This window comes from Dromaius novaehollandiae, chromosome Z (assembly GCF_036370855.1).
Source record: "Dromaius novaehollandiae isolate bDroNov1 chromosome Z, bDroNov1.hap1, whole genome shotgun sequence".
In the NCBI taxonomy this organism is placed as follows: Eukaryota; Metazoa; Chordata; class Aves; order Casuariiformes; family Dromaiidae; genus Dromaius; species Dromaius novaehollandiae.
The window spans coordinates 59,431,419-59,458,525 of NC_088132.1; the positions used below are offsets into that span (position 1 = coordinate 59,431,419).

The following is a 27,107-nucleotide window of genomic DNA, read 5'->3' on the forward strand; positions in this document are numbered from 1 at the left end:
CCAGCTTAAAAAAAATCAATGTACCTGCAGGATGTTGTGTAACTATAAAATAAACTCAAGCTCTTGTTAGCAAAAACCTGCCCTTTTTAGATAATCCACTGTGCAGTGGGTAGCGAATTATTTAGTAATTCCAAGAGAAAAAGCTTAACGTCACAATTTCAAATTTCTTGTATTTGGGAAATTCCAAGAAAATTGAAGGGACAACAAATGCTGTGAGGTGACTTTTCTCTGTTTTGATAAACCAAGGACTTAACATGGGAGCATATATATGCAAGAATGCACATATAGTTAGGGGATTTTCTGATTACTGTCTTCTGTGAGGTGACTGCTGTCTCATGAGAAGTTGGGACTGCCAGTGGCAGCATCTTTTTTTTTTTTTTTGTGACTTTAATATATCGACTGTGACTAATATATCAAAACACTGAACTTTTGTCTGGAGCTGAGAAGCCTTACTTGTGGAATTAAGGATCCCTGTTGACAATTCAAGGAAGCTATGTAGTCCAGTAGTGTTCCTAAAGAATAGATTGAAATGAGCTCATCTCCCTATTAGTTTCGGTTATTAGAGAAATCCATGTTTGTAATTTTGTAAGTTGCAATTCTTGCTTAAGACTTGCATAAGAAATCATTTAGGTCAGTATGAGATTCTCATTTATTGGGAGACAAGTGATTTCAGAAGGGTAGGCCAGGGGTAGGACATACGTCTTGTGGAGTAACATGAATGTAGAAGTATTTTCTTAATTCCTGTCAGTTCATATATGGACTTTGTATTTTGCTGCTTATATTCATTCTTTGCTTTAATATTTTTGTAACATGCTGATTGTTCATTGTATTTATTTTAATAAGTGTATTCTTAACATTTTATGATCACAGCTGTAGATAAACTGTGTACATTTTCATTTTAGATTTTTCCCTTTGTCAATCTGTGTAGTGCTTTTTTTGTTTGTTTTTGTTAATTGGATAAAAAGAGACAATGATTCTGTTTAGTTCCTTTGACAGCTCATTTGGCCTGGAATATAGATACCCACTGTAGAGTGGGTGGCCAAGGGTTTAGTAGTTCCAAGGCCGTGCTACACCCACTCTGTGCTAGGCCTGGAAGCTTTTTATGACAGTTGACTCAAGCTGGTAGTTTTCTTTCAGCTGTACAGTATCTGTAGTGTAGGACCTAGGAAGGCATTTTGTCTGTTTGAGATCCAGTAGGGTTACTTTTGAATTCTTTGATCCCTGTAGTGTGTGCATATTACTAATGTACCAATCATCAGGATAGTAGGATGTAAGTCAGTCTATACTGTGCCTATGGCCTTTTCTCTACGTTAGCTGTGGTGGTATTCCATAGGTTTGTTTCTGTGAAAAGAAAAAGAAAATCCTGCAAAGTCTGTTACCACAGCTCTGAAACAATATTGTAGGTGATAGATCTTTAATATAGGTTCTTAACAACTATAAAAAAAATGAATTGTTTATCGGAAGAGTTGAAATGACAAATCGACTTAAAAATAAAATGGCCACACTGATGATTAGATACAGAAGTGAAACTGGTGAGCGCTACTGGGTGCAAAGATTGCTATGCAAAGGTGAAGCATGTGCAAGAGATGAGGAGAAGTATCCTTACACTGTCTAGCAATTAGTGACCATCTTAACTGTGACTTGGTAAGCATTTGATGCTGCTGGTATTAGGCTTTTAGTGGAAGCAGGCCTTTTCACTTGGAAACTTACCCTGAAAATATACTTTGAGAATATTACAGTAACTCTGGAGACCGGGAGTGTGGAATTTCTTAGGTGCTGTGTGCAGTCATGAATAGCCAATTACTGAGCTGTGCATAAAAGTAATGCACAAAAGGGAAGAGAGTGGGAGTTGCAAGCAAATATAAATGTGTAGGCTTGCAGTAATGTTAATGACTGCAAGCATGAGGGCATTTGCTGTAGTCATCTGTGGCAGCTGCCACAGCTGTCTGGGGAAGAAGAAGATTTGAATAATTCTTTTCATGCAGAACTGTGGGATCAGTCAGCTGCCGATGAAGTATCAGCAGTCTGAGGCCAGAGGTGGGGATTTCTAACCTGTGCTCCATGAGCCCTTTCTGCTAAAAGGGCCGTGGCTCTAAGCATATATCTGGTGCCAGCTGTTTGAATCCTAATGTTTTATTCCTTCAAGTTTTAACAACTTTTTCTCATTTCTACTGCGTGTATATGGTACTATTGAAAGCAGCTTGTGTCCTCAGAATTTGCTAGTAGGGCTTTTATTGATGGTACTGGGCAGGAAAACAGTCAAGAATAAAAGCTTTCTTTTAGCAATAAATATGGTCTCTCTTCATTAGGCAAATTGCTTTCCTGTACTACTTAATCTATTTCCATTTTCTTATCATACTAGTGTGGAAGTCTTTTGACCTAAGGTTAGTGTGGCTTGAGTTTATTTCGTAGGTACATCAATGTTTTGTGCATGAACTTTCCTCCAGGTAACAGGTCCAATTATCTTGTACAGTAGGAAAAGAAAAACTCGGGTGGCAAACGCTAGTGGTAAGTGGGTAGCTTTTCCCCTTAACCCTGTCATCTTAATGCATCATGCAGACTCAGAAATTAACATGAAGTATCTTGATTACTCATACTGCTCAGATTTTGTTGCCTGTTCTTTCAGTATAGGAGAGAATTGGAAAATATCCAAGATGTTGTAGAAATAAGACTCTTTCATATTTCCAAATGCCCACAAACAAAATAAAATGATTATTAAAGCAGCTATGATCATATTAACTAGCAGGACTGCTAAGAATATAGTATACTCTTTGAAAATATCCCAAGCATGCTTTGAGAATTCTGCTATTCTAGTTTTTTTCGTCCCTATAGAAAAAAGATGCTTGAACATCTCTTCCCTTGTGAGATCTTGTTTCAAGGGTGAATTAAATCCCAAGTCAAAGTCCTGTGTGTTGAACATAATTATCATTTTCCCTAGTGAATGATATAGACCAGTTTTGTTCAAAAAAAACATGCCAATGAAGTGACATTCAAACCTTACTACCAAGGGTGATCTAACAGTTCTGTAGCTGCTGTAAGGGTTGAGTGAGGTGTGAATGCTTTGGGATTTTTTTTCTGTCCCTGTGTATCTGTAGCACCACCTGACCTGGGAGATGATTTTTTTTATCTTGTTATTTTTAGTATGCAATATGTTTTACCTGCCCATGAGTTTCATAAAAGATGAATTATTTAGTTTCTTTTGTATCACTAGTGTCTTTATAACCTTTATCTTGCTTGCTGTTTAGTAGACCAGCTAACAGCATTAGATTGTATCTATTTTTTTATTGGGGATTTTGCCAGCAATGGCTGCTAAATATGTTGGGTGTTTTAGCTGTAGTTCAAGTTACTTTTGAAGACTCAACATTTAAAAAAAAAAAAAAAAAAAAAAAAAAAAAAAAACTTTGCAGGTGAAGAATGTGTACTTATTCAGAATCTGGAGACTTCCCATGCTTTGATATAATCAGACTATATTACATGGTTAAAAAAAAAGAGAGAGAGTGTGAAGAAATGATTGACTGCTCTTTAGAGAGTCTAGGTGAGTTTCCTATGGCCTTGAATTAACATGAATTTTAAAAGGCAAGTGGTACCCAGCTACTGTAGAATTTTTCTTGTCTTCTACAAATAGCAATATCTTAGTAATAGCTTCCCTTAACTGAATTAACTTCTTACTCTACCATAGATAAAATGTAGTAATAAAGATTTGTGGAATAAGTTTTATTTTACAAAATGCATGAAAGTGAAGTTTTGAGTAGATGTTTCTAACATGGAATTTCAGACCAACCCTTTGGTGTAGCTGATATGATATTGTTTCCTCTGAATTACATGAATCACAGCAACTTTAAACTTTTTTTTATAGCCCTACCTGAACCCATCCTTCCATCCCTCCAAAAAAATTACCCAGTAAGTGTTTCTTATGAATTATTACTACATCATATATGTGTATGAAGATTGTCTAAAATATATGAATTCTTAAGCATCTATAATGGGTTAAGCTAAGCATAGTCTGTTAAAATAGTCATTAATATGCTGAGTGTGAACGGTTGGTTGCTACTTTTGATCATTTCTTTAGTGAAAACAGTTTTTTAATATATGAGAACTTTACACTCGCTTGATAACTAGTGCTGTTCACCAAATTCTCTCTTTGCTAGGCTGCAAATGCTCCGGTGTCATCTGTAACTTTCTGACTGTTATTTCTTAGTACATTAACTACTGTTGTTTCCATCTGATTGTGCTATATCAGAATTTCATAACTTCCAACAGCTGTTGAGTTGCTTGTGTCATCCAGCTGATATTTCTTGATTCAGAGGATTAATGGTATATGTTTCCTAAGGAGGCTCTTGCGACCTCACAAAATTGGGCTTCAGTTCATACGTGAAAATCCCTTTTTCAGACTTTGCTGTTATGTCCAGATTATACTCTGCTGATTTCCAGAGAACTGTGTGGGTCTGTATGCTTTGATCCTTGGCAAAATCAAGGCCATAACTAGTGATCCTTAATCTAAGGAAGATTACCTACAAATAACAGCTACCCTCTTAAATACTTGTCTGGGACAAAGGAGCTATTGCTGAATAGTTCTAAGCAACAATTTGCTTAGAGGAAGTCCTTGTTCCTTCCTCCTCGCCGCCTTCTCATGTATCACTTCAAATTTATTCTTTTTCATAGACAGAGAGACCAAATTATAGCAACTATGTGTGTGTTTAATATTGCTGATAATTGTGCTGAGTTAGTCTCCGAAAGCCTTTCTTTCTTTTTGCATACACTTCCTATTATGCTGAAATGGGAAGAATTGATGTCACTGTGTATCCAGGAGAAAGACCGTGATGTCAGCCAGCTTGGATAATTAAGATAACTAAGATACAAAAGGCTTTGAACTACAGTAAACTGCAGTTTTATCCCTATTTTGTAATCCTGTTTATGTGTACCTTTGTTAAATCTTTTTGATCTTTTTTATTTTGATTTTTTTTCTGCTATGCACCTTCTAATTTCTTCATTGTTAATGCTAAAAGCATTTGAAACTGTTTTTCATTTCTTGCACATGTATCTAAATCTCTTTTTTTAATTACCAGATTTGCTAATTATACTTGGCTAAAGCTCATGCTGCAGTATTTTAAGTTTTGTGTGGCTTGCGATTTAAAGAAAACTGTAAGAATCAGTAGCTTCTGATCTCTTTATAACAATTATTCAAACATTTATGTTTATAGAGTTTGAACTGTGTAAATGCTTTTAGAGTACTTCACAAATACTAACGGTTTAAATGATTAAAGCAAACTGAAAATTTTGAATTTGTACAAAGTGCAAGGGTGGTTCTTGCACCCTATGAAAGTGGTAAAACTTGCAGGTTGCTGTGTGCTTTCTAGAACACTGAGATAGGAGTAACATTTTATTTTGTTTTAACATAGATTTGTGTTAGTTATCTTGTGTTTGGGAGGACAGACTAAATATTCTAAGATTACTAATAAAAATATTTTATATATTCTATACCTGCTTACTATGAAACCAAATCAAACCTATGGATTGATTAAGATACTTAAATTACGCTAGAAATTTGCAAATATATTTTTGGTCTGCTGTCTCTGTTAAGGATATAATTAAGTGTTTAAATAAGTGCTGTAAAAGTTACAATTTTAAATTACTGATATTACAAGTAAATTTTAAATTTAAAATAAGAAATACACTAGAACAATTCTGGTTTTACTTTTAGCTTACGGTGATAATTACAAAGCATGGGAAAATGTCAGTGTCCTAAGAAATGATATATTTTACTTGTGGCTGTAGCTGGTCAAAGCAGTGTACCCATTCTAATGCTACACAAATACTATGTCTCCCCTTCTGAGACACAACCTTTGAACTTAAAATCAGCTTTTTTGCAAAATCAAATTTGCAGCTTTAACTGCAGCTTGAAAAGACTTCTGGGCTTTGAAAAACTGCCTGTTCTGAATTGCAGGTGTCCCGCAAAAAAGGCGTATGTGCCTCAAATAGGAAACAAGAGGCAGATTCTCCGATTCAGTATATCTCTTCCACAGACCTGTGCGAGTGCGAAGTGCTGAAGGGCTCCCAGCTCTGCCCACCCGCGGGTTGGGTTGCCGTGGGGAGTCTCCGGCTGGCACAGAGCTGATGTCTTGCAGCTGCGAGTTTAGCGGGAGCACTGGGGTGCAGCAGAGGTGGGAGCCCAGCTCTGGGTCTTCCTGGCTGGCAGGTAGCCCCTTCTTCTCCAGCCTGACCGCTTAGACTAGAGTAGCCCACAAAATCGTTTGATCGGTCCCAAAGCTTATCGAGAACTTACCTCTGAATTAGGACTTTGACAGGTGAGCCCAGGGGAATCTGTAGTGGCTTAAGGCACTGCTTGTTCTGGTTGTTTTGCCTGAACATCTGCCAGAGGTAAATGTTGCGGTAACTGACTGGGTGTCAGAAGGCAGTACATGCCAGAGTGTCTCATGTGCCAGGTTACAGTCTGGCACATGGGTTAAATCCAGATGGAGGTGGGTTTCCACTAGTACGCTGGATTGGGAACTTCAGTGACTCTAGCGTGAGCATGCTTTTGTTTCTGCTGTCTCAGTTTCACAAGCAGTAGTGTCTTGCTAAAGGATGGTGCAGGAGATGGGATGATGCTTAAGCTACTGTAGCTACTTCAAACATTGGGAGTCAGTCCTTAGTTAGGTGCAGTTTGCTCCCCACTTAGAATTGCACTTTTTTTTTTTTTTTTTTTTGATAAATACTAGTGAAATGTTAACTTGTCAGACTGGAGAAAGGTAATTTTTGTAAATATATATGCATGTGTATATATGAATACAGGTACCTATCAAAAAAGGCAAAATATTATGCTGATGTTACCATTATAAACTTCTTTTGGAGGAAGAATCTTGTACAGTCAGTTAAGCTCATTTTACATCTGAGTATCTTGATGTATAGATTTTTTGGATGTACACTTGTATTCTTTTCCAGTGTGTAAGGGGGAAAGAGAACATGCGTCAGCATTATTGTAGCTTGAATATGATGCATTTTGCTGAATGCTAGTCATTCAGCATACAGAATATGCAGCCAACCAAGCTAGAGGAGAGGTCTGGCAAAAAAAAAGGGGGGGGGGGAGGAAAAGCTTTGCATTCCTTTTTTCTGGAATATTTTGAAATGATGAATAGCTCATTGATTTTTTTGTTTGTTTGTTTTCCCCCCCACCCCCCTCAATTAGCTCCTGAGTTTCTTTTACATTTCTTAAGACGTTATGAGGCAAAAGTACAGCAAGCAAATGAGGGACTAGTTCTCAAAGACATTGAATTTCTTGCCTTGTTGCCTTCTAGAGCAAGTTAAGAAGGGAAAACTTGCAGGAAAAGCCGACTTGAAACTGAGCTAATTTTAAGGATGCTTTGAAATTTTCTCTCATTACCAGCCTCCCTTAGGTAGATTATCTGTAATCTGTACCTTGCTCCATTTATCTAGTTATTCCTGGAGTCCATCTAGCAGGAAGAAAAGAACTGTTATCTTTGTTTTACAATAGGTGAATGAAGGTGGGGAGAGGCTAATAAGGTTTCATGGGTTGTCTGTGGCAAAGCAGAAAAATGAGCCCAGATTTCCTGTGGCCAGTCTGTCTTATTCCCTGGACACTGAGTGATTGCACTGTTAAGAAATGACCTTAAACAGGCTGTATTGTAGGTTATTGATGTATTTTGACAGAAATTTTCATTAAATCTTCCCTATACCCTTTCTCAGGTTAAAGCAATAATTAATTTGGTCTTATATGTAAAAATTTCTAATCTGCTAATAGCAATTTCCTCCGTAGCAGGCTTGCTGTATATCAGAAGGACAAAACACTTCTTTCTTTTTCCTCTCTACAAGTGGTGATCAGCAGCCCTCAATGTTTTTTATTTAAAAAAAAAAAATAGAAAATTTAGGAATTGCATCTTTTCTGCCAAAAGTGGGAATCTTTGGATGTGGTCTGTTTCCTGCTCCTCAAATGAGTCCTTCAGATTTGCTGCAGTGGTGCTTACACAACTTTTGATCAACTGTAAATTCAGTGAAGAAACAGGCAAACTGAATATTCTGAAAAATGCCTTCATTTGGACTATACTTCTGTCATAATCACCATTTTCAAAATACAGTTTTCTGATTATAAAACTGCAAGTTTTCCTAACTTCATGTTGTATCAACTGGCAACAAATCAAATTGATAAAATGTTTGGATAAAATGGTCCTTCCTATCCATTTGCTCTTCTCCATTTTCTGGATTTAAGCATATACATGCACAAGAATGCAAGTACATCTCTTTTTTGCCATAAGCTTTATTACAATAATAGCTGATATATTGGTTTTTGCTGTTGTTACGGCAGTTACTAGTTCATTGCTTTCTTTATTCAAATTTAAATTAATACAACATTAATACAAATTAATCTTGATTAATATATAAAAATGTAAATAAAACATAGACAATATCCTTGTTTCCGTGTTTCAGTCACATTTAATGCCAAGATAGCTAAGAAAAAGCAACATCCTCTGCAAGTTAGTAATAGTACTAAAGAAAATAGGTTATTTATTATTCTGAAAAATAATAACCCATAGTCTTGTGTTTTAGCTGCTCAGTATACTAACCTCATTGCAGTGGCAGATTTTTCTTGCAGCTGAGAGGTTTTCAGTAATTTGAATATATAGAGCATAAAGGAAAACTCGTTCAGCTTTTCAAAAATGTCTACTAATGCTAGTAAGTAAATGTTTGGTGGCAGTAGACATCTGTCATGGTAACTTCCCTGCATTTCTGTTTTTATCGTTAAGAGTCAACAGCCCTTGTTCTCGTTCCTCTTTTTCCCCATGTCCGTTTCCTCATGAGCTGTTATAATGCTCATACTAGGTCTATTTGTTATGACTCTTCTGCAACTTTCTGTGGGCATGGGCAAGGAGTGGCTTTCACTCCAGTAGGTATCTGATTTACCTTAGGGTCAAAATCATATATAATGTACAATCTATGGAAAGCTTCTGTTCCCCTTTTAGATCTTTAAGTATATGCCGTGTATCTACTTTTTATGTCCCCCTCCATGCTTTTGGTGTGTTCTGCTGGATTGTAAGGTGTTAAATTCTGAGCTCTGGTAACTGTCATAGCATTTTATACACAAAATTCTATGATGTGAGAACAAAAGCCCAAATTTTTTACAGCTGGAAACATGGCCTTTTTTTAATGGAAGATGTGTTGTTCAAGGTCACAGAAAATTTTGCTGGAATTGGCAAAAAGGACAAGAGTCCCAAACTTTCAAACCCTACTGGTTTGATCACTAACTACATTTGACTCGGAGGAAGCATTGCCTGGTGTGAACATGGAAATAGTATTACAGTGTGTAGTGTTTTCAGTAATACTGTAGTACTATAAAGTTAGAAAGTCATGCCTGATGTTACTCTTTAAAACAAGAAAGTAGGGGAGGGGGAGATGCACTAAGAAGACAGAATAGGTTCCTAAATTTGTGTGTGTGTTGGGTTTATTTTCCTTGAAATACACAAGGCATTGTGGTAAAATGTAGCATCCTGGTATTATCAACTTTTCAAAGCAGAAGATATGTTCTCTTCTTGAACTTACAGTCTGTCAGAGGAACCTAAATGATATAATGGACATTTAAGCAGTGTAGCAAACTTAAAGCAATGTTAGTTTAGTCTTGAGCAAGGAACTTTCTACACTGGTAATGGTGATTTTCCTTTTTAGCAAACCTGCAGTATTTCTGAAAGAGAAGCATACTTCAGCTTAAATGGTAGGGTCTGTGTATTCAGGTCTGTTGTATAACTCACCTTTTATTCTTTCAGATAGCTTGGATAGAGGAGGTGCTGCCACAATCTTTGGACTCATTATGTGGGAAGATGCAAGTTTGTTAGAGCTAGTGGGGTTGACATGCAAATTGAATTCTGTGCTGTGGGAAATAAGTCAGGCCCTCCTTTTGGAGTGAGTGTTTCTATACTGCAGGTATGGAAACTTAGTGATACCTGCATTAGCTTCACACACCCTATCTCAGCTCAGCTGCAGCCAGCTCAGTGCAGGCTGCCTTACTCTGCTTCTGCTCATGTGGTTTTACTAGTATGCAAGCACAAGCTCAGTTCAGAGGTGTTTCTGTGTTAAAATTCTTAAGCAAACAGAAGATAAGGGATGGTCTCACTCTCATGGGCAAGGTGATTCTACCTGAGCTCAGTGGGAGTAACTAGTATGCAGCACAGCAGCACAGGAGAAATAGAGCTTTTTCATTTTAATTTGTACTTGAAATTCCAATAAGCAAATGAGAGGCAGACTTTTATTGTTGTTGTTGTAAGTAAAAATACATGCCAAGATTAAAGCTGTGTGTGTGTATATATACTCTCTGATTTTATTTTGACAGGACTCTTTTGATCCTACTATGCAGTTGCACCTTGTTCATCAAGCCCCATGTACCATTCCTCCTTACCTCTCAAAAAATGGATCAAGTCTTGGAGATCTGCTAATAGGCTTCTTTAAATATTATGCCACAGAATTTGAGTAAGTATTAAACTCATCTTAGCATTTTGAAACATGTAAAATTTTGCTTTCTTCTGATACATCAACATCTTAAGTCCCTTAAAGAGGAAAGAATAACAGCAATGCAGAAGTGATAACTGACAGAGAGGAAACAAGTGAAAGGAACTGAGGACGGTGGGAATGCTGATATAAATAGTGTTGTCTAAAGTTTTTTGATTAGTGAAGCTACTTATTTTGTAAAATAGCTGCCAAAAGTTAGATAGCTCTGTCCTTCTAAAATAGCTGGATTTCTTTTTTATATTACACTGTTTTAAAACTGCATATGCCTGTGCAAGAAAGATCTACTCTTAGTTTTAGTTAAAGGTATTGCTTATGATCTGGAATTACTTGAACCCTAATAGCTGCACTTGTTTTCTGTCACCCCAAGGCAATGGAGGTTATTGACCAGATGACTCATTACTTTAACCATAACAGACATGAATATAGGCCATTTTTACTGAGGAATTCTCCCATATCTAGGTGGTTCACTAACCTTGTTGGTTTGCTAGAATCTGAGTTTAATTTTGTCATCTGGACTTTCCTGTGAAAGAGAAATAGAAGACAGACAAAGTTGTGAGAGAATCTGAAAAAACATAGATTATGAATGTTTTAACAAATTATTAGTTGAGAATCTCTTAAAGATTGCTTGTGCATATGAAACATTAGATTGTTGTATTTAAATAAGCTTAAAGATCATTTAAAGACTTTGTTCAGGCCATTGATTCATACATGTTACTGTCTATTTTGTATATGTCTATCATAACTGTTCTCTGGAAGGGGAACAAAGTGTATGACTGCTGATGATATTTGTTATCATTTTTTGTAGTGTTCATATCCTACATCAGTGCAAGAAATTAATCATCATGAAATCCTTCAAAGCAAATATCACTGGGGTGTGCACTGCGTGTGGAATTTGTAACTTAAATCCATATGGCCTGTGGCAATTCATGAGCTAATTGCACTTTGTGCGTGCTTAAACCTGATCTTGAGAGATGTTCATATAAAGGGCTTTCCTTTAACAAGTTCTGCAGAGAAGAGAATTGTCTTTTGTTCTAAAAGATTTCATTGGGTTGCTGTCTCTTCAGCTGCCCAGGTGCTGTTTGCTAAATGCATAAATTATAGGATATTGCTGTGTGGTCCTTAAAAGAACATCCTTAAGTTCCTAATTTGTGTAGGACACTAGATGCATCCTTTGCTACTCATATGTATAATGAGTTGTTAATCTCATCCTATCAGGAAGTGATCTATTTAGTAAATATTTTTCCACTGGGGAAGAAGTTCCTGGTTTGCCTGTGCAAACTAGCAGGAAAAATCTTGTCCAAATCTGGGAAAAATATCTAATTTTACTCTCCTTGTTCATGTGCCTGTCAACATACAGCCAGGAGCAGATTTCTGTGCAAGTTGGGAGCTGGTCCCTGTTTCTGTTGCTTAAAGGATTTTTTTTTTTTTTTGGTCTGCTGTAAGACATTGAGGATGCACTAGGAAGTATGAAAAATGTCAACACTGCAATATCATTACTTGAACTGATGATAATCCCTGATTATTATTTTTAGCAATGATCATCATCTAAGGAAAAGATGTTACCTAAATTTAATCTCAGAGGCATGGAGGAGCTTCTGGTTTAAAAAAAAAGGCTGAAAAGATTGAGGGGCTTAGTGTAGGTATAGAAGCAGAAGAAAAGGGAATCAAAAGGCCTTTGGACCCTCTAAAGAAGACTGGAATGCAAATGAAGATTTGAGGGCATCGATATGAAAACTCACTAGAGGAAAAGTTAGGATAAGTAGAGAATGACAATAGGATAGTTGCTGAAGTCAAGAGAAGAAAATATCCCCCCCCCCCCCCAAAAAAAACCCCCCAAACCTGTGATGAACATTTTGCCAGTTTTTTCAGCATTAACTATCTGTTAAATATTTAAACTTTGACTAGTGATGGTATGCTAAAAAAGCTATAGAAAATATTCATAAAAATTCCTATGTTGAGAATGTTATATAGCTGAGAAGTCATATAAGGAAATGACACACATAATGCAGCAACCTATGTTATTTTTAGCTATTTTTCCTATGGAAATAAAACTAAATGAGTTGTTCTGTTCACTTGGCCATGACCCTCTGTGTACCCCTGATAACTTTTAAACATGGTTTGAAAGGAGCAGGGTGCAGGTCTTAAAGGTATTAGACTTCCTTAAAGTCTTAGGAAAATTGGTAATTGGATGGAGGAGAGAAACCCAAATTAGTGCCCCTGATCAGGAGAAAGCAAGCAGAACATGGTGTTTAAATATTTTCTTGCACCTGATAGCCAGCCACTGAGAACCAATGTAGCTCCAAGCTATCCGTAGTGTATGTTATCTTTGCTTTGAGGTTGCTGCTGGGAACATGCTGGGGAGGATAGAATTATTATTAGAGGTGGGAATGAGGATGACAGTTAAATACACACAACACAGGGCTCTGTTACTTTTGCGTTTCGCGGAACTAGTGTTTTACTCCTAAACATGTAAAATATTTTCATTGTTGTAATGAATAATTTTGTCATTCTTTGCTTTTCCTGTAAGACATTTACTAGTGCCTTTTTTATGTGCAGAATTTTTGAGTTTATATTCCAGATAACATGACTGTTAAGTTAGGTCACATCTAAATGACCTGTACTGTGCCAGTGAACTTTTGCTTTTGAACTGTAATATGTTTGATAAAAAGATTCCTAAAGAAAATACTACTACAATATTCATACAAGTGACTTTAGTAGATTCCTATCTATGAAGTAGGACACAGAACTACAAGGTTTGATACACAGGATGTGTTTTGCTGAAAGAACAACTTGCAGTCAAGAATGATCAGATAATGTGTGATCATCATCGTTTTGGACAGAATGAGTCACTGAAGTTACCTGCCTGCAATGCTTAACTGATCACCTATTTGCATGTATTGGCTGGGAAGATGGAGACATGTTATTTTAAATTTCCCCCTCAGTCCGACAAAGGCCAGTAGGTATTTCCATTAAAATCTTTGTTATTTTACATGAGGTAGTGAGTAATACTTAATGGCAGGATGGGACCAATGAGTGGGGCACAAAGGAAGAAACAAGAGCCTTTAATGCTGTGCGGCCTTAAACAAGTTTATCTCCTTGTGCTGTGTTTTCACCTTTTGCTGTTTTATCTGCTTCATTTATTTAGACTGTAAGCTCTTTCAGAGGAGACTGATTGCCATGTGCTTGCACAGTGCCCATCCCACAGTCCTACTCTGGGTCTTTTGGCTGTCTGTATAGAAAGTAACTTTTCTCCCCTTCATAAGTTATCAGCAATGTTATTTGGAAATCGCTGCACGTGTTGGACTCAGACACCACATCTGGCAAAGCTTAAACAATCTGCTAGCACGGTTGTGTAACTCGCCTGCCATACAGCTACACAAGTCTCAGAGTCTGCATAACACTTCACACGATTCAGCAGGCTGAAAGTATGCTTTTAGTGCTGTTTTAGCTTTCAGTATTTCATGTTATCAGAGCTCTGCTGATTATGCAGCTAATCTGATAAAGTATAAAAATGTGTGGAGGTGTTCTCAAAAGAAAGTATTTGGAAGCTTGTCCCATGTTTACCAGGCCCTCTCACAAGTGTCTGATTTCAGTTGTGCAGCTGTGAGTGAAGGCAGCAGGTTTTTGCTTGGCTGGCTTTTCACAAAGTGAGACCTTGAAGCAAGGCCTTGCTTCTCTATCCTGAAGATATTGCTGGGCACTAGAGATTATCATTTGGGACCCTACTTCTTTTCTATTTATTGTTTCAAGTTATGTAACAGTTGTTTAAGTTCATTCACTGATGAAGATGTATTTGTTTGGATGTGATAGAAGATCAGTTTTATTATCTTGACAAAATATATTGCTGCTCTTAGCTCTCCTCAGGGCAGGATTGGTCATGTAGTAAAGTGATCATATTTTTTAGAAAAAAAAAAATTGCAATTTGTACCCAGTTTAATGAGGGTATTTATGCAAGTAATTCGAGCTCATAAGAATGCTCAAATACTACTTGTTTTAGCCAAACATAGATCAAATACTCTGTTGCATACTTTTTTACTGGCCTGGGTGTTTCTGATTTCTTAAACTAAGCTTTTGGACAAAGCAGAGGATGTGAACAGTCAGCTGCTTCTGCTCATGACCAATGTTCTGGAAGTGCAGTCCAAGTTTCTTCAGTGCTCAAGTCGTTTGTTTATTTCTTTTAAGCGATTCATCTTAATTTCTTGTTAAACTTGTCTTGATGGCAGGTTTTTAAAAAGACCTGATGGCTTGATGTACAGCAAAGTAGTTGCTACTTCACAATATTTCTGATTCTCACAAATGTGGTCTACTTTGGGAATTAGGAAGAGTGATGGATTAGAATGAAAGCTTCCTTTGCTTTGAATCTTTGAATGCTAGAAATGACCTATCTGTTAAAAAAATCAGTACAGATGTAGATGATCAAGAGGAATCTAAATATACACAGACATGTGTGAATAAATAATCCAAGGTATCCTAAAGTATGCTTCATGTGCTCTGTCCTGCAACCTTTTGAATATCAAAAAAAACCCCAACCCTGTTCATATTCTTAAATAGAAGAAGAAGAATGTGTATGTTCTGCTGTGGAAGTACACTTGTTCAAACAGCTGACTTTCATAAGTGGCTTTAATCATGAGTTGTTTCCAAACTAATTTGTAGAATCTGTGGGGGCAGATTATTAGCTGGTGTAAACTCTTATCACTGTTGACTCAATGGAGTTACGACAGCTGAGCTATGACCTAAGAAGCACAGAATTCTTCCAAATTTAACTGATGATTTACAGATTGTGTTTTGATTTACAGTTGGTATTTGTGTAACTGCAGAATGCTAATTACACTCAGCCAGGTTCCTCTCTCTTTGCGATATGGCAAAAGATCCATACTGCCAGCAGCTCCAGTCAGCTGTACATAAATCCAGTGCTGCTGGCAGCATGCTACCTGCCTATTTCTAGTCCTCATCTAATGGCGGGGGGTGGTGGTGACCCACTGTTGGCATTCCTGGCCTTTGCTGATATGGTAGTTTCCTGGTTTAGTTAAGAGCAGCTGGGAACTGGCTGTGTAGGATTGGTTAAGATCATAAAACTGCAAATGGTTCGATTTGGTTGCCATTGTGTTTGACATATAGTCATGCCAAGCACATTTATCAAAGATTTCCCTCTAAACTGTACTGCTGTTCCCTCTTTGGTAAGATCGTTTCCAATGTTTTTGCTGTTATAAAATTGTGCGCAGGAAGTAGGTTATCGTCAAATGTGTAGTTGTTGCACTGACATTACAGCTATAGAGGATCTAAAATTCATCCTATACAAAGCGTAAATGCTTTCTAATAGGTTCCTTGCACCAGGAATGCTGACCTGTAGGTGTGCATCTTTATATTGACTCATGGAATACTTTGTAATCAAATCCAGTATGTAACTTCATCTGTGCTTAAATTCATTACCTTCCGTTCTCCCAAGAGAAAATTCTGAAAGATAGATTTACAAAGTTTAATTTCTTTTGAATTTAGAAAAACTGTAGGTTTCAGCATTCAAGTTGACAATGGTTTCTGAAAAAATTGTCATGAATGCATGCTACTCATGGAAACCTATGGTATTCTGTTTTGCAAATGTTTTCATAAATAAATGTCTCTGTGGAAAAATGTTTCTTGTTTCCTACCTGTCATTCCTTACTCATATTGTGAAGATGAAACTCTTGCACTCTTACAGGTCATTATAAAGTACTGTGCTATCCAGGATTATGACATAGCAGTTTGACATCTGTAAACTGTTTTCCTTTTTCCTAGTTGGAGCCATCAAATGATTTCGGTTCGTGAGGCCAAAGCTATTCCAAGACCTGATGGTATTGAGTGGAGAAACAAATTTATTTGTGTGGAAGGTAAAATGTAAAGCTGCATTATCATTTTTAACTGTTAAGACCTTAAATACCTAAATCTGTCACTTGGACTTTACCTCAGTCATATTTTAATAATGCATACATGTGACATTTTAGTAGAAAACAGTGTTACCAATGTAGATTGTTTTGTAGTTATGTAACAGTCTCTCTACAAAAATTTGAGAAGGAAGCTTTAAGTTCTGTAGTGTTTAAAAATAGTTCTCCTGACCTTTTCTTCAAGAGGACTTATTGCCCTGTTACTTTTGGAACAGGGATCAGGACTTTGAGAAGGAGTGGCCCTTATGACAGTAATGTGTGTATTGCTGTTCTATAAAAATAGTCTTCAGTTTTGCCAAGTTTGAGCTTCTGCGAAAACACAGTGGGCACATCATCAGATTCCTCTCTAAGAATATTCTTTGTTCTAGTAATGCTCTGACATCTCAAGTTCTAACAGTGACCGATTGTGCGTATGTTGATTCCTTTGTGGCTACTATTTTTGACTGGCTTTTGACTGTGGAATGTCTCCACTGTAACTGTATGAAGTTCTCCAGAACTGGAGGGGTAAACCCAGGCTTCCTTTTGGAGCTGCAGCTCTCAGACATCTTAGCTCAGGTGTAGTCAGGCACTGGCACTATCTATGGAACCTGTTTTGTGTCCTCTTGAGGTCTTAGAGCTGCCACAGGGAGACTCCAGGGAGAAGGAAAATGAACAGTTTGCATGCATAGGAGATGAAGCTTGGACCAGGGAAAGAAAAAATAATAAATTAAGAGCAGGATTATGATATTAGCAGGGAGAATGGAGAGGAAAAAAGAATCAGGAAGGGGACTGGGAGCTGCAGTGTAAACCAGAAACAGTTAACACAAGCAAATAAGAAAGGGAAGTGAGAATCGGAAGACAGCAAGTGAAGGGAAATTGGTTGGACGAGAGATCATGAATAAGGACCCAAGGTGGAGTAGGAGCAGAGTTGGATCCAGTGGCTTAGGACACTGGGGTGAGGAGGAAAGGTCTGAAATGAGGAGGGAGGGTGCCTGGGCCCTGGGTTTCAATGGGAGACTCAATTAGGATCAGGAGATTGAGTAAAGTTTTAGGATAAATGAGGAATGGAATTTTGAGAGGAGCCAAATGAAATGGAAAGAATTGTTAGAGACTGGGAAAATTTAGAGGGGAATAAGGCAGAAGTCCAGTGGTTAGACGTAAACATTCCTCAGAGGTCTTGCGGGGGGGGGGGGGGGGGTGCGCGCACGCGATTACCTCTATTAGTGCTGCGCTTTGCAGAGAATAATTACCTACTGGTGAAGTTAGTTGTTCTGTGGAGTAGAGCTATCCAACTTAGCTGTAACCATATGGGTGAGGGTGCGAAGCCACATGGTACAATTTCTGTTCTTTGTCTTCTGGAAGAAATCGACTACCAGTCATAGGGAAAAGTACACTGAAAGCTGTTTAAAAAGATTGAGATGGCAAAGTCAAGCATGCAGAGTTAAGAAATGTGAGAATTAAAGAGTATCTGCACAGCTGAAATGAATTGGGATAGTGTAGTGCAGATATTGCCAAGGCATTGCCATTCTGAATGTGGGAGGTGGGAATGCTCTGCAGCTGTGTCTGCTGTTCTCAAGTGCTGCTGAGCCGGGGTGGTGCGCGGGGCTGTCTCAGGCTCGCTCACTCTCCTGGACATCAGAAAGTACCTGAATAGTTGGTGTTTTCTTCCATTTGGTTGGAAAATAGAATCTCAGCACAGAAATTGGGCATTTTAGAATTTGTATTAAATGTGCTTGATTACGTATAGCTTTTTCTTAAGAGTGCATTTTGCATTTGAACTATTGAAGAAGCAAATATCTATAGCTGGTGCATCTGATTCCTTTTTGTTACCAAGTGCTTCAAGACTTTATTAGTGAGCTTAATCCTCACATATCAAGTTTTTATTAATAATTTTGAAGGAAAAATTAGATTTCTTACTTCAACTCAGAGTAGGTTCCATATCTGTAACACCTGTTAAAGTGAACTAGTTTAACAGAAAATAAGTAGTTAAACTTCTCTGTACTGTGAGGAGGAGAAGCTTTTAAAAGCTAGATAAACGGCTTGACGTATTCTAGTTTCCAAGTCTTTGTCAGATTTTCCATTTAGTGGACTAAAATCTCAGTAACTGTTATTACTTGTTGCATATTATTTTTTAAAAATGTATTTTTTAAAATATATCATAGATTGTAGAAATCTGCCTGCAAGTTGCCATAATTCTACATGTAGCACTGTATTTAAGCTTTTTAAAAGAAAAAGTTGTGTTCTGTTTTAATTTCTTTTAATGTACCTTAATACTGATTCTTACTTGCATTTCTGCAGTTTGAAGAATGAATGTAGTATGGGTGCTTTTCTCAGTTACTTTAAGATACGGCAAGCTACCGCCATTAATGGCAATACCAAGAACATTGTTTTTAGTGAACATTTGGGAACATTCCTTGTCAGAAGCTCTAAAATGCTAGTGACTATTCTGGTCTAGTTTAACTCTTGTCTATATCAAATAATATCATATATTCTCCTTTTGAAAAAGATATAGTTTGGAAAAACTAGGAACTTGGCAGTTCTGTAAGACCATTAATTGACAGTCATTTAGGGAAAACTGTCTATGCTGTGCCTGATTCATGCCTGTATTTATAAATCTTTCGGCTCCAGGAGCATTTAATCCACATGTTAAATTCCTTTCTAAAAATAATTCTTCAGAGCTTCTTTTGCTGCAGTTTTGAAGTTTTATGGTTTCTTGGTTTTTTTTGTTGGGGAAGGTGATCCCCTTCCCTCCAGTATCACAATGTTGAAGTTGTTTCATTTTTCTTTTAATTCTGTGTGACCAAAATAATTCACAACGGATTCTCACTGTCCTGATCCTTAGAAAATGTTAGTGGTGTAAATAGTTGCTGATTGCTAAATTATTCTTGCTGTGTTCCAGGGAATGAACTTGTCTTTTAACAGTTGGTAAATATGCAAGAAGACTAAAGGGAAGATGTGAGTCAGCTTTTGTGGCTAGGAGTGCCTTGCCCACCCCCCCACCCCCCCCCCCCCCGTCAGTTTTAGAAGACTGTACAGCTTTGCTCTTGTTACTTTTAAAAAGTATTTCTTTCGTACAACATTAAATACATAAACATCCTACCATTAAAGAAACAGTCAGCATCAAATATAAGAAATGTAGAAGAAATGCTCTACTGCTTCACGTGGTAAGGGATATGGAATTCTTAGTAGCAGTAAGTCACTGTATCAAATTATGTGACTAGATTTAGAGGGCTAGATACTTTTTTATTATTATTATTTGATTGCCAGTATTCTGCTCTGATAGGATGCTCCAATGTACGATGCCTTCTAGAGTAAAATCTACCTGTAAACATCCATTAAAATACTTCGTAGGTAGTTTGAAGAAAAACCTTCTAGGAATATGCTAAATGCAACATTTATTGCTTGGAACAATCTCCTTGATTGAGAGTTTAAATAGCTTTCAGTATTAAGAGCTCAATGCCATGGAATGTTTTCCAGATTTGAAGTCCCAGTCTCCGTAATGTCAGAATCCCTTCTGATGTGTGCTTGATGTGTTATTTCACTCTATATGTCTCTATCGAAATAAAAGCAATTCATAACCAACTAAATGTGTTACCTGATTTAGCAAAGACTTCCGTCGTTCCTTGGCCCTTAAGGAGTTTCATGCATTCTGCCAGTGTGAAATATGCCACATGTTATTTAAGCATTTCTCTGGTAAGGCAAGAAAAAACTGTATTAAGTCTGCTTGCAGTGCATTGTAAAGAATTATGATGCAAATACTATTCATTAGTATCTGTTTGTTTACTGTAATGTAGGCAACCATATCAGTAGCAAGGAGTACTTTTAAATCTGTCAATAAAAAAAAAAAAATCCCAACTACTGATTATGCTGGCAAGAAACCAGTAAGCATCACATAAATTTTTAGTCTATTGGAAACAGAAGAGGAAAGCCTCAAATCGTCAACTTATGAATAGATAACATAGAATAGATTTTAACTAATAAAATATATTTTTATGACTAGTTAGTAGTTTTTACATAAAAAGTTGTAAATATTTTACTGTACTTCATGTATTTCACTGAAAAGCTATTGAATGACATGAATCTAAAGTGGACAGTTCCAGGAGGGGATATGTGCAGTAAGTTTCAAAGTGTTTTAATATGCCAAATCATATTCTAATAGGTCATCTCAAACTATTAAGCAGTCATAAGTAATTACAGATGCATGAATTCAGCACAGCCATAGCATACTTTGGAAATAGTCTGATTTTATTGTGAATTACTTATTGCTCCAATATTAGAGTGTCTGCGGGTTTGGGGGGAGGAATGAATAGTATGTATACATAGAGATGCAGAAGCAAAGTGGACTCAGCTACTAAAAACCTTCTTGGGATGTAATGGTATGTTGTCTCCTCTGCTTTTTTTGCCTGATTACTTGCTTAGTGAAGACAGCTTAACGCTCGTGTTCTTAACACTTTTAATGTTTGTGTTTGATCTTGCAGAGCCTTTTGATGGGACAAACACCGCCAGAGCTGTACATGAAAAACAGAAGTTTGACATTATCAAAGACGAATTTATGAAGGTAAAAATTGCATCCAATTTAATTTTTCCAGGCACTTTGGTCTTCAAGATATTTGTGCAAATGGTGGTCAGTGAACCTGCCTGTTTCTGATGTTATGATTGCTTTTATATTTTGTTTTTTATAAGTGTGTGTGTGTGTGTGTGTGTGTGTGTGTATAAACTTATTCTGAAAAATTTGGGAGGGAAATCATGTAAAAGTATTTATTAATGGCATACAGACATTAAGGATCTGGCTTAAGTTGAAATGGGTGCCTAAAATAGTAAACCTTGTCTTAGAATTATAAATTTTACACCTGAAAATATTTTAATGATAGCTGATAGCTTTAGAATCACAACTTTATCTGCATTCATTATTTCAAAACTGTATATGTATGTCTATCCCATAATTTGTTGGAAACATTCCTATTTCTGGCAAAAAGAAGGAAATGAATGCCAGATATTTGCAATAAAATAAGTATTTTAAGGTGTTGTCTTTATATAGTCAGAAAAGGGTGACTTTTTGCTTTGCAATTCTGTTCAGAAAAGTCAGTTACCTTGTATTTAGTTATTTAAGCGTATAAAATACTGAACTGTTCACACTACTTTACACAAAATATTTGATTTTGTGAATTTGTTACAGCAGTGGTTTACAAAGTAGTTTGGGCTCACACATTGTGAAATCAGTGTGAACTTTCTTTTCAGAGTTCTCAATTTAAAATGGTTTTAAAGCTGTGTGGCTTTCTGAAAAAATGTCCTAGCGGTGGTTTGGTTCAAAATATCTGGAAACCTGTGTACTAGAATGTTATGGCCATGAAAACACTTCCTCCTTATTCGGAACCATAAGAAATGACAGTTGCTTAAAAGAAGTACTTGTGAATGTGTCTGCCCCCCCCTCTTTTTTTTTTTTTTAAACCCTAAGGAATCTTTGTCTCATTGCCATTGAGAGATTATTTTCCCTGAGGGGATTTTATTACACATTGTAGTTAAAATGGGCTCTGCATAAAGACAGGAGGTTCAGTGCAATTATTTGCAGGTTCATGGCCTAACAGATATGACAGTTGTCCTCGATTCCAGGACAGAATACAGAAAAAAGTGGGAATAACCTATTTTAAAGACATAAGCTCAGGAAATGTCAGAGGATAACTTCTTATGTCGGGCACTTTCACATGTGTGAATTTGAGACAATCATTTTTCAGTCAGAATATCAGTGTAATGTTTAAAGAATGTTAACATCAGTCTCCACAAATCCTCTGCCTTCTTGAAAGGATATACATTTCTCAACAGTTCATTCCATTTTGTGCATCTTTGGATTCTTCTTTCCTAGGAAAGAAATCTCTTTTCAAGCGGGAAAAAGTACCAACTTTTGTTTGTTTTGTTTTGTTTTTGGTGGCTCTGTGGGGCTTAATGCTTACAATGGTATTTAAACATTAATGGGAAAGAAGATGATTTAGCCTTTTAAAACCTTCTACTTTTTTCCCAGTCTTGGCAGATATTACGAGACAAGAAAGACTTGAACTGTGTATTACCTTTAAGAACAACAATACAGAAAAGATAACCGACTTCTTTCATTTCCTCCTTATTGGATCCTGCTGAAATAAAGAACAGTATCAAAATCAAGATGCAGTTACCCCATGGTTTTTTTATGACGTGTTTTTCTCTTTAAACTTTTGTTAAGGAAATCTTTATAAGAAAGATTGCATATTTTATTATTGACATTTGTTAATACAGCTGTTCATTCAAAGATACGTTTTCTGAAAATGCTTACATTGTTGACTTCTAGAAGAGACCGTTGTGACTCAAAAAGCAGCCCACAGGAATAAATCCATTTTAAGGAAAATATTGGAATATATTGACTAGTTGTTTCCATAATCTGTGTAATCAGTAATTCAGACACATTTAACCATGAAATAAAGGAATTCAGAGCTAAACAATGTGCGAGTCTGACTGTATCCTTAAGGCATTGCACACAATACACACTTTAGTGAACAGACAGCCTGTGCTTTACATCTGCTTAACGCAGTATGCACTTTTGCTCAACTTGGCACCTTCCAATTTTATTTCCCTTTTACATGGAACAACAAGCAACAGTTTATGAAAATTAAACTAGATTATATTTGGTAGTGTTCTGGATACCAGGAACTGTAATCTAAACTGGAATTTTCAAGCAGCAGATCTACTACAAAGAAGTTGAAATAAAAAATGACAAATCAATATATGTAAATACTTCGTATTCACACAGAGTTGTCCAGATAACTTTTAGTGCTTCCTTTTACATATTTGAAATAGTAATGTCTGCAAACAAACACTCCCCCCCGCTACAATAAGCCGGGCTTTTGTTTTAATTTTGTGTAAATATTTGTAAATTGGTCAGCTACTGTAAATTAAATTTAAATAATCTTGAGAATTTTAGCTTTTCCAAAAAAAGTTGTGAAACTTCTTTTAGACCTGCTGTAGCACAGTTTGTGCCTCTCATGTATTTGTTATTGAAGACCAATTCATTGTTAAAACTGTACTTATCATTGATGTCAAATTCATATTTTCATTTTTTTAAGTTTAATATTTTGTATGGTGTCCAGTGGAATAAAGTTTATATGGAAAATACAGCTCTTTTTTTCTAGCTTGATGTTACTTTGTATTGGATATTTTAAATATTTGCTATTTCCTATAACTGTGTAGAAAAGGAAATGCTACGTATAAGTCAAGGTCCTTGTTAAAACTCAAACTTCTGTATGGCTGTTTTGCACTGCACCTGAGTACAGGTAGACGTTTCATCCACTGCTCTTTCTAATGAAATTCTGAAAGCCCTTATAACAATGTAAAATAACAAGCAATGTTTTTTCTTGTGCAGATTTTAAGTTTTAATTTTTTTCAAATTTTTGAATTTAAAGTTTAGAAACTGTAAACTTTTTGCCTACTGTGAGGTTACTTAGCACTCGCACTTGATTGTGATCTAGTCTATCTAGTATTCTGGCTTGCTTTTGGAAAACAGCTTCCTTCTACACTTTAAACAGTCGTCTTGGTTTTATCGGACTCTGGCAATTCACAAAAATGTTCTCATTCTGTATATATGTTCCCCCCTCTACCCACCCCTCTTAGTAAGGTGGTAGTCTTGGTCTCAATGAAACATTCACTTTATAAATGACCTGTTTTATGTAAAATGTAACCAAAGTTTTTAGTACAGAATGATGCCTGGCTTCTAACATGCTCTGCAAGCCCTAGATGGATTTTTATAATATGCTCTCTTTAAAAGGTGGTGGCTCTTTGTCTACAAAACGCTCTCTAAATAAGATAACTAGGCAGGGACATGCATATTCAAACTTGGAAAAACTGCATTTTGAGCAAGCCGGATGTGAGGTATGAAACTGTATATGTATGTGTATCCCACAAGACTTTGCATCTGAGAACTTCGCAGCAGAAAGAAAAATAAATGCCACCTAAGGAGTTAACATATCCCACACTTTAAATTATTGTGCTATGTTTGAAATTGCTTCTTAACATCTGTTTTAAAATAATTCTCTCATTTTCCTGTAACGTGATAAGTTGGCCTATAGACCCACCAACTTGGTGTTCCTTTTAATACAAGCCAAGATCTGTAACTACAATGGCCTGTGCATTTAAAAAGAATCTTATTGCAATTTTGTTCTTAAATTCTTGTACTTTTGATAAGCTCTATAATCAGAAACATGAAGTGCAGATGGTGATTTTCCCAAATGTAGGGGGACAGGCGTGTTCATCATATCCTGTCTAAGGACAGAAAACCTCCTGGTAATTCACAGTGTGTTAGCTAAGCTGCAGGTACTATCCAATGACGAATGCAAGGTGATGTGTCTTGGTTTAGCTGAGTGGCCACCAGAGTACTGCCATATTCCTGAGACTTGTTACATAGTGGGCTGTAACTTTTGACAGAAAATATCAGATAGAATATCACAAAATGAATTGTTTTGGGATGGGGGTGGAGGTTCTACATAGGCTGAAGATGTTGAAAGAAAATTTAATGATCTAGGTTTTTATCTACTCTGGGCAGGTAACCAGAGTGAGGAAATCCACTAATGGCTATCATAAAATCTTAGTGTTAATGCAAAGTTTTCCCTTTCTCCTCAACTTCAAAATAAAAACCTTGGTGTACTCCATATAGAGACTTAGGAATAGTTTTCTGGAAGACCTTCTGTAAAAGCTCTGTTTTTTTCATGGCTGACCGAGGTCTCAGTGTCTGTGTAAGATGACAGCATCTCTGAGGCTTCTCACTGACTTGAAGAAAAATGCTTTAGTTCAGCTCTGTTATTTTTTAGGAGCAGCTTTGGCATCTGTTTCATGTGCTGTTTCTCACTTTATATGATGTCAGAACTTGCTAATGTCTCATATAGGATTTTAAGAACTCTCTTTTGTCCTCTAGCTGTGCTTTTAATAGAGGCCCAGATTTGTATGGGGGAACCAAATGACTTTGGGAGCAAGAGCATCCCATTTAATAACTGTAGTACCAGAATTGGCATAGGCTGTGTATTGTGAAACCTAGTTTATCTTACCAATTTCTTGCTCTTAGTTCTCCTTAGATGTGTTTTGAACCAACTTGGGGAAAAAAATAGCATCAAATGAAGCATACATAATGTAGTCTGTATGTAAAGGTGTTTTGATGTTATGAGAGGTTGTTTTTAAGAAATCCTTTACAAAGAATTCAATGTATAATGGTTTTGAGAAACTGAAGGCTAACATGGTGATTTGGAAGATATAGGGTGAAACGTTTATCCAGCAGCCATAGTAAATAGATAGAAGGGGAACTGTAGTTAAGTTAAAGTAGCCTTTGTGAAAAGCATTCTGGATGCCTGTTTAGAAGCGATGCTTTACTTGAACATAGGTTTCTGGACGCAATTCATGGTATATTTGGTGTTAAATTAAGTCTATCAGAGAATGTCACTCTTGATCCAATGGGCTGTTCTTCTTGCTTTGGGGATCTCATGTATATTCTGTAGAGTTCTTGTTTTCACTAGGAATCCTGTTGATCTGTTAATCCTTGTATGTACCGATATGCATCTTCCACTCTTACAAGCATCATATTTTCTGTATAATAAATGTAAGAAGAGCATGAAAGAGCATGCTATTTTGGTCTACTTACAAGACAAATTAAGTTGTGAGAAATACACCAGCTCTGAAAATAACTTGAATGCATCCTGGTAAAAGGGTTGTCACCTTCCTCTTGTGTTGAAGATTGAATCAAAACTTGTGTCATGTACATATTCTTCCTCTTTAAGCATTTCTGCAAGACTGCACTACTGTTGTCTTCCATATGTAAGGAATACCTTAAATGCAAAATCTCCATTGTGCTGTGTTCCCTGTCGCTGTGCTCATGATAAAATCTGGAGTTTAATTTTAGTATCCATTTCTAGCACACTTGTTTAAGAAATTATGTTTTGGTGTAGAGTACGCCTTGTAAATTGTGTGCTATAGGCCCCAGTGGGTAGGTTGGGGAAAAATGTTTTCTTTCTGTACATGCTGTTTAGGAAATATTTTACAACATGTAAATTTGTCAGTAGAATTTTAATTTTGCATTGCAGGGAAAGCTTGTGCTTGGAAATAACAGCTCGGGTATTTCCGTTCTTAGAATTCCAGGATGGGTTTGCTGATTGACTTACAATCAGCCATTTATTTGAAGATCCAAAAGAGGAAAAATGGGAATAGGGTTATACTGTGTATACAATATTTTATACCTGAAAACATTTGGAAGTTCTTTATTTATAATCTGAGTCTGTGTCTGTTATTTAAAAATAAAAAATAAAAAGGGGGGGGGATTTCTTTGGTTAGTACAGTTTGGAAATGTTTCCATTTCATCTGTGAAAAGCACTGAATTTTGTATGAAAATGGAGAACAATAAAGGACAAAGGTGACTTATTGTCAACTCTGGATAGTGATATTGTTTGTCTTTGCTTCCAATTAATATTGTTTCCAGCCCGTTGGAAGGGGAGGAGGGGAAATTCAAAATGCCCTGTGAATTAATGCCTCAGCAAATTTAGGAGTTCAGATACATTCCCTGCATGTCATTAAAAATTACAGTGCATCTGATAGCTCTTACACTGCTGTATGAATTATTAAACGTGTGTGCTGGGCTCATCCGCCAGCACCTGTACCTGACCTTTCTAAGCAGCCGAAGCCGCCTGGATCCCCGCGTGG

The 27,107-nt window shown here is 36.7% G+C and overlaps 1 protein-coding gene across 3 annotated transcripts in view; it reads left to right on the forward strand.

Moving 5' to 3' along the window:
- The window catches only part of LOC112987040 (poly(A) RNA polymerase GLD2), a 49,935-nt gene extending 23,100 nt beyond the window's left edge, over positions 1-26,835 (forward strand). For all 3 annotated transcript variants that reach the window (XM_026106696.2, XM_026106697.2, XM_064502539.1), the window contains exons 11-15: positions 3,857-3,900; positions 10,337-10,473; positions 16,285-16,376; positions 20,888-20,967; positions 22,426-26,835. In XM_026106696.2, coding sequence (XP_025962481.1) covers positions 3,857-3,900; positions 10,337-10,473; positions 16,285-16,376; positions 20,888-20,967; positions 22,426-22,500 — 428 coding nt within the window. In that variant the 3' untranslated portion in view covers positions 22,501-26,835. The remainder of the gene's footprint in view (positions 1-3,856; positions 3,901-10,336; positions 10,474-16,284; positions 16,377-20,887; positions 20,968-22,425) is intronic.
- Positions 26,836-27,107: the final 272 nt, after the last annotated feature.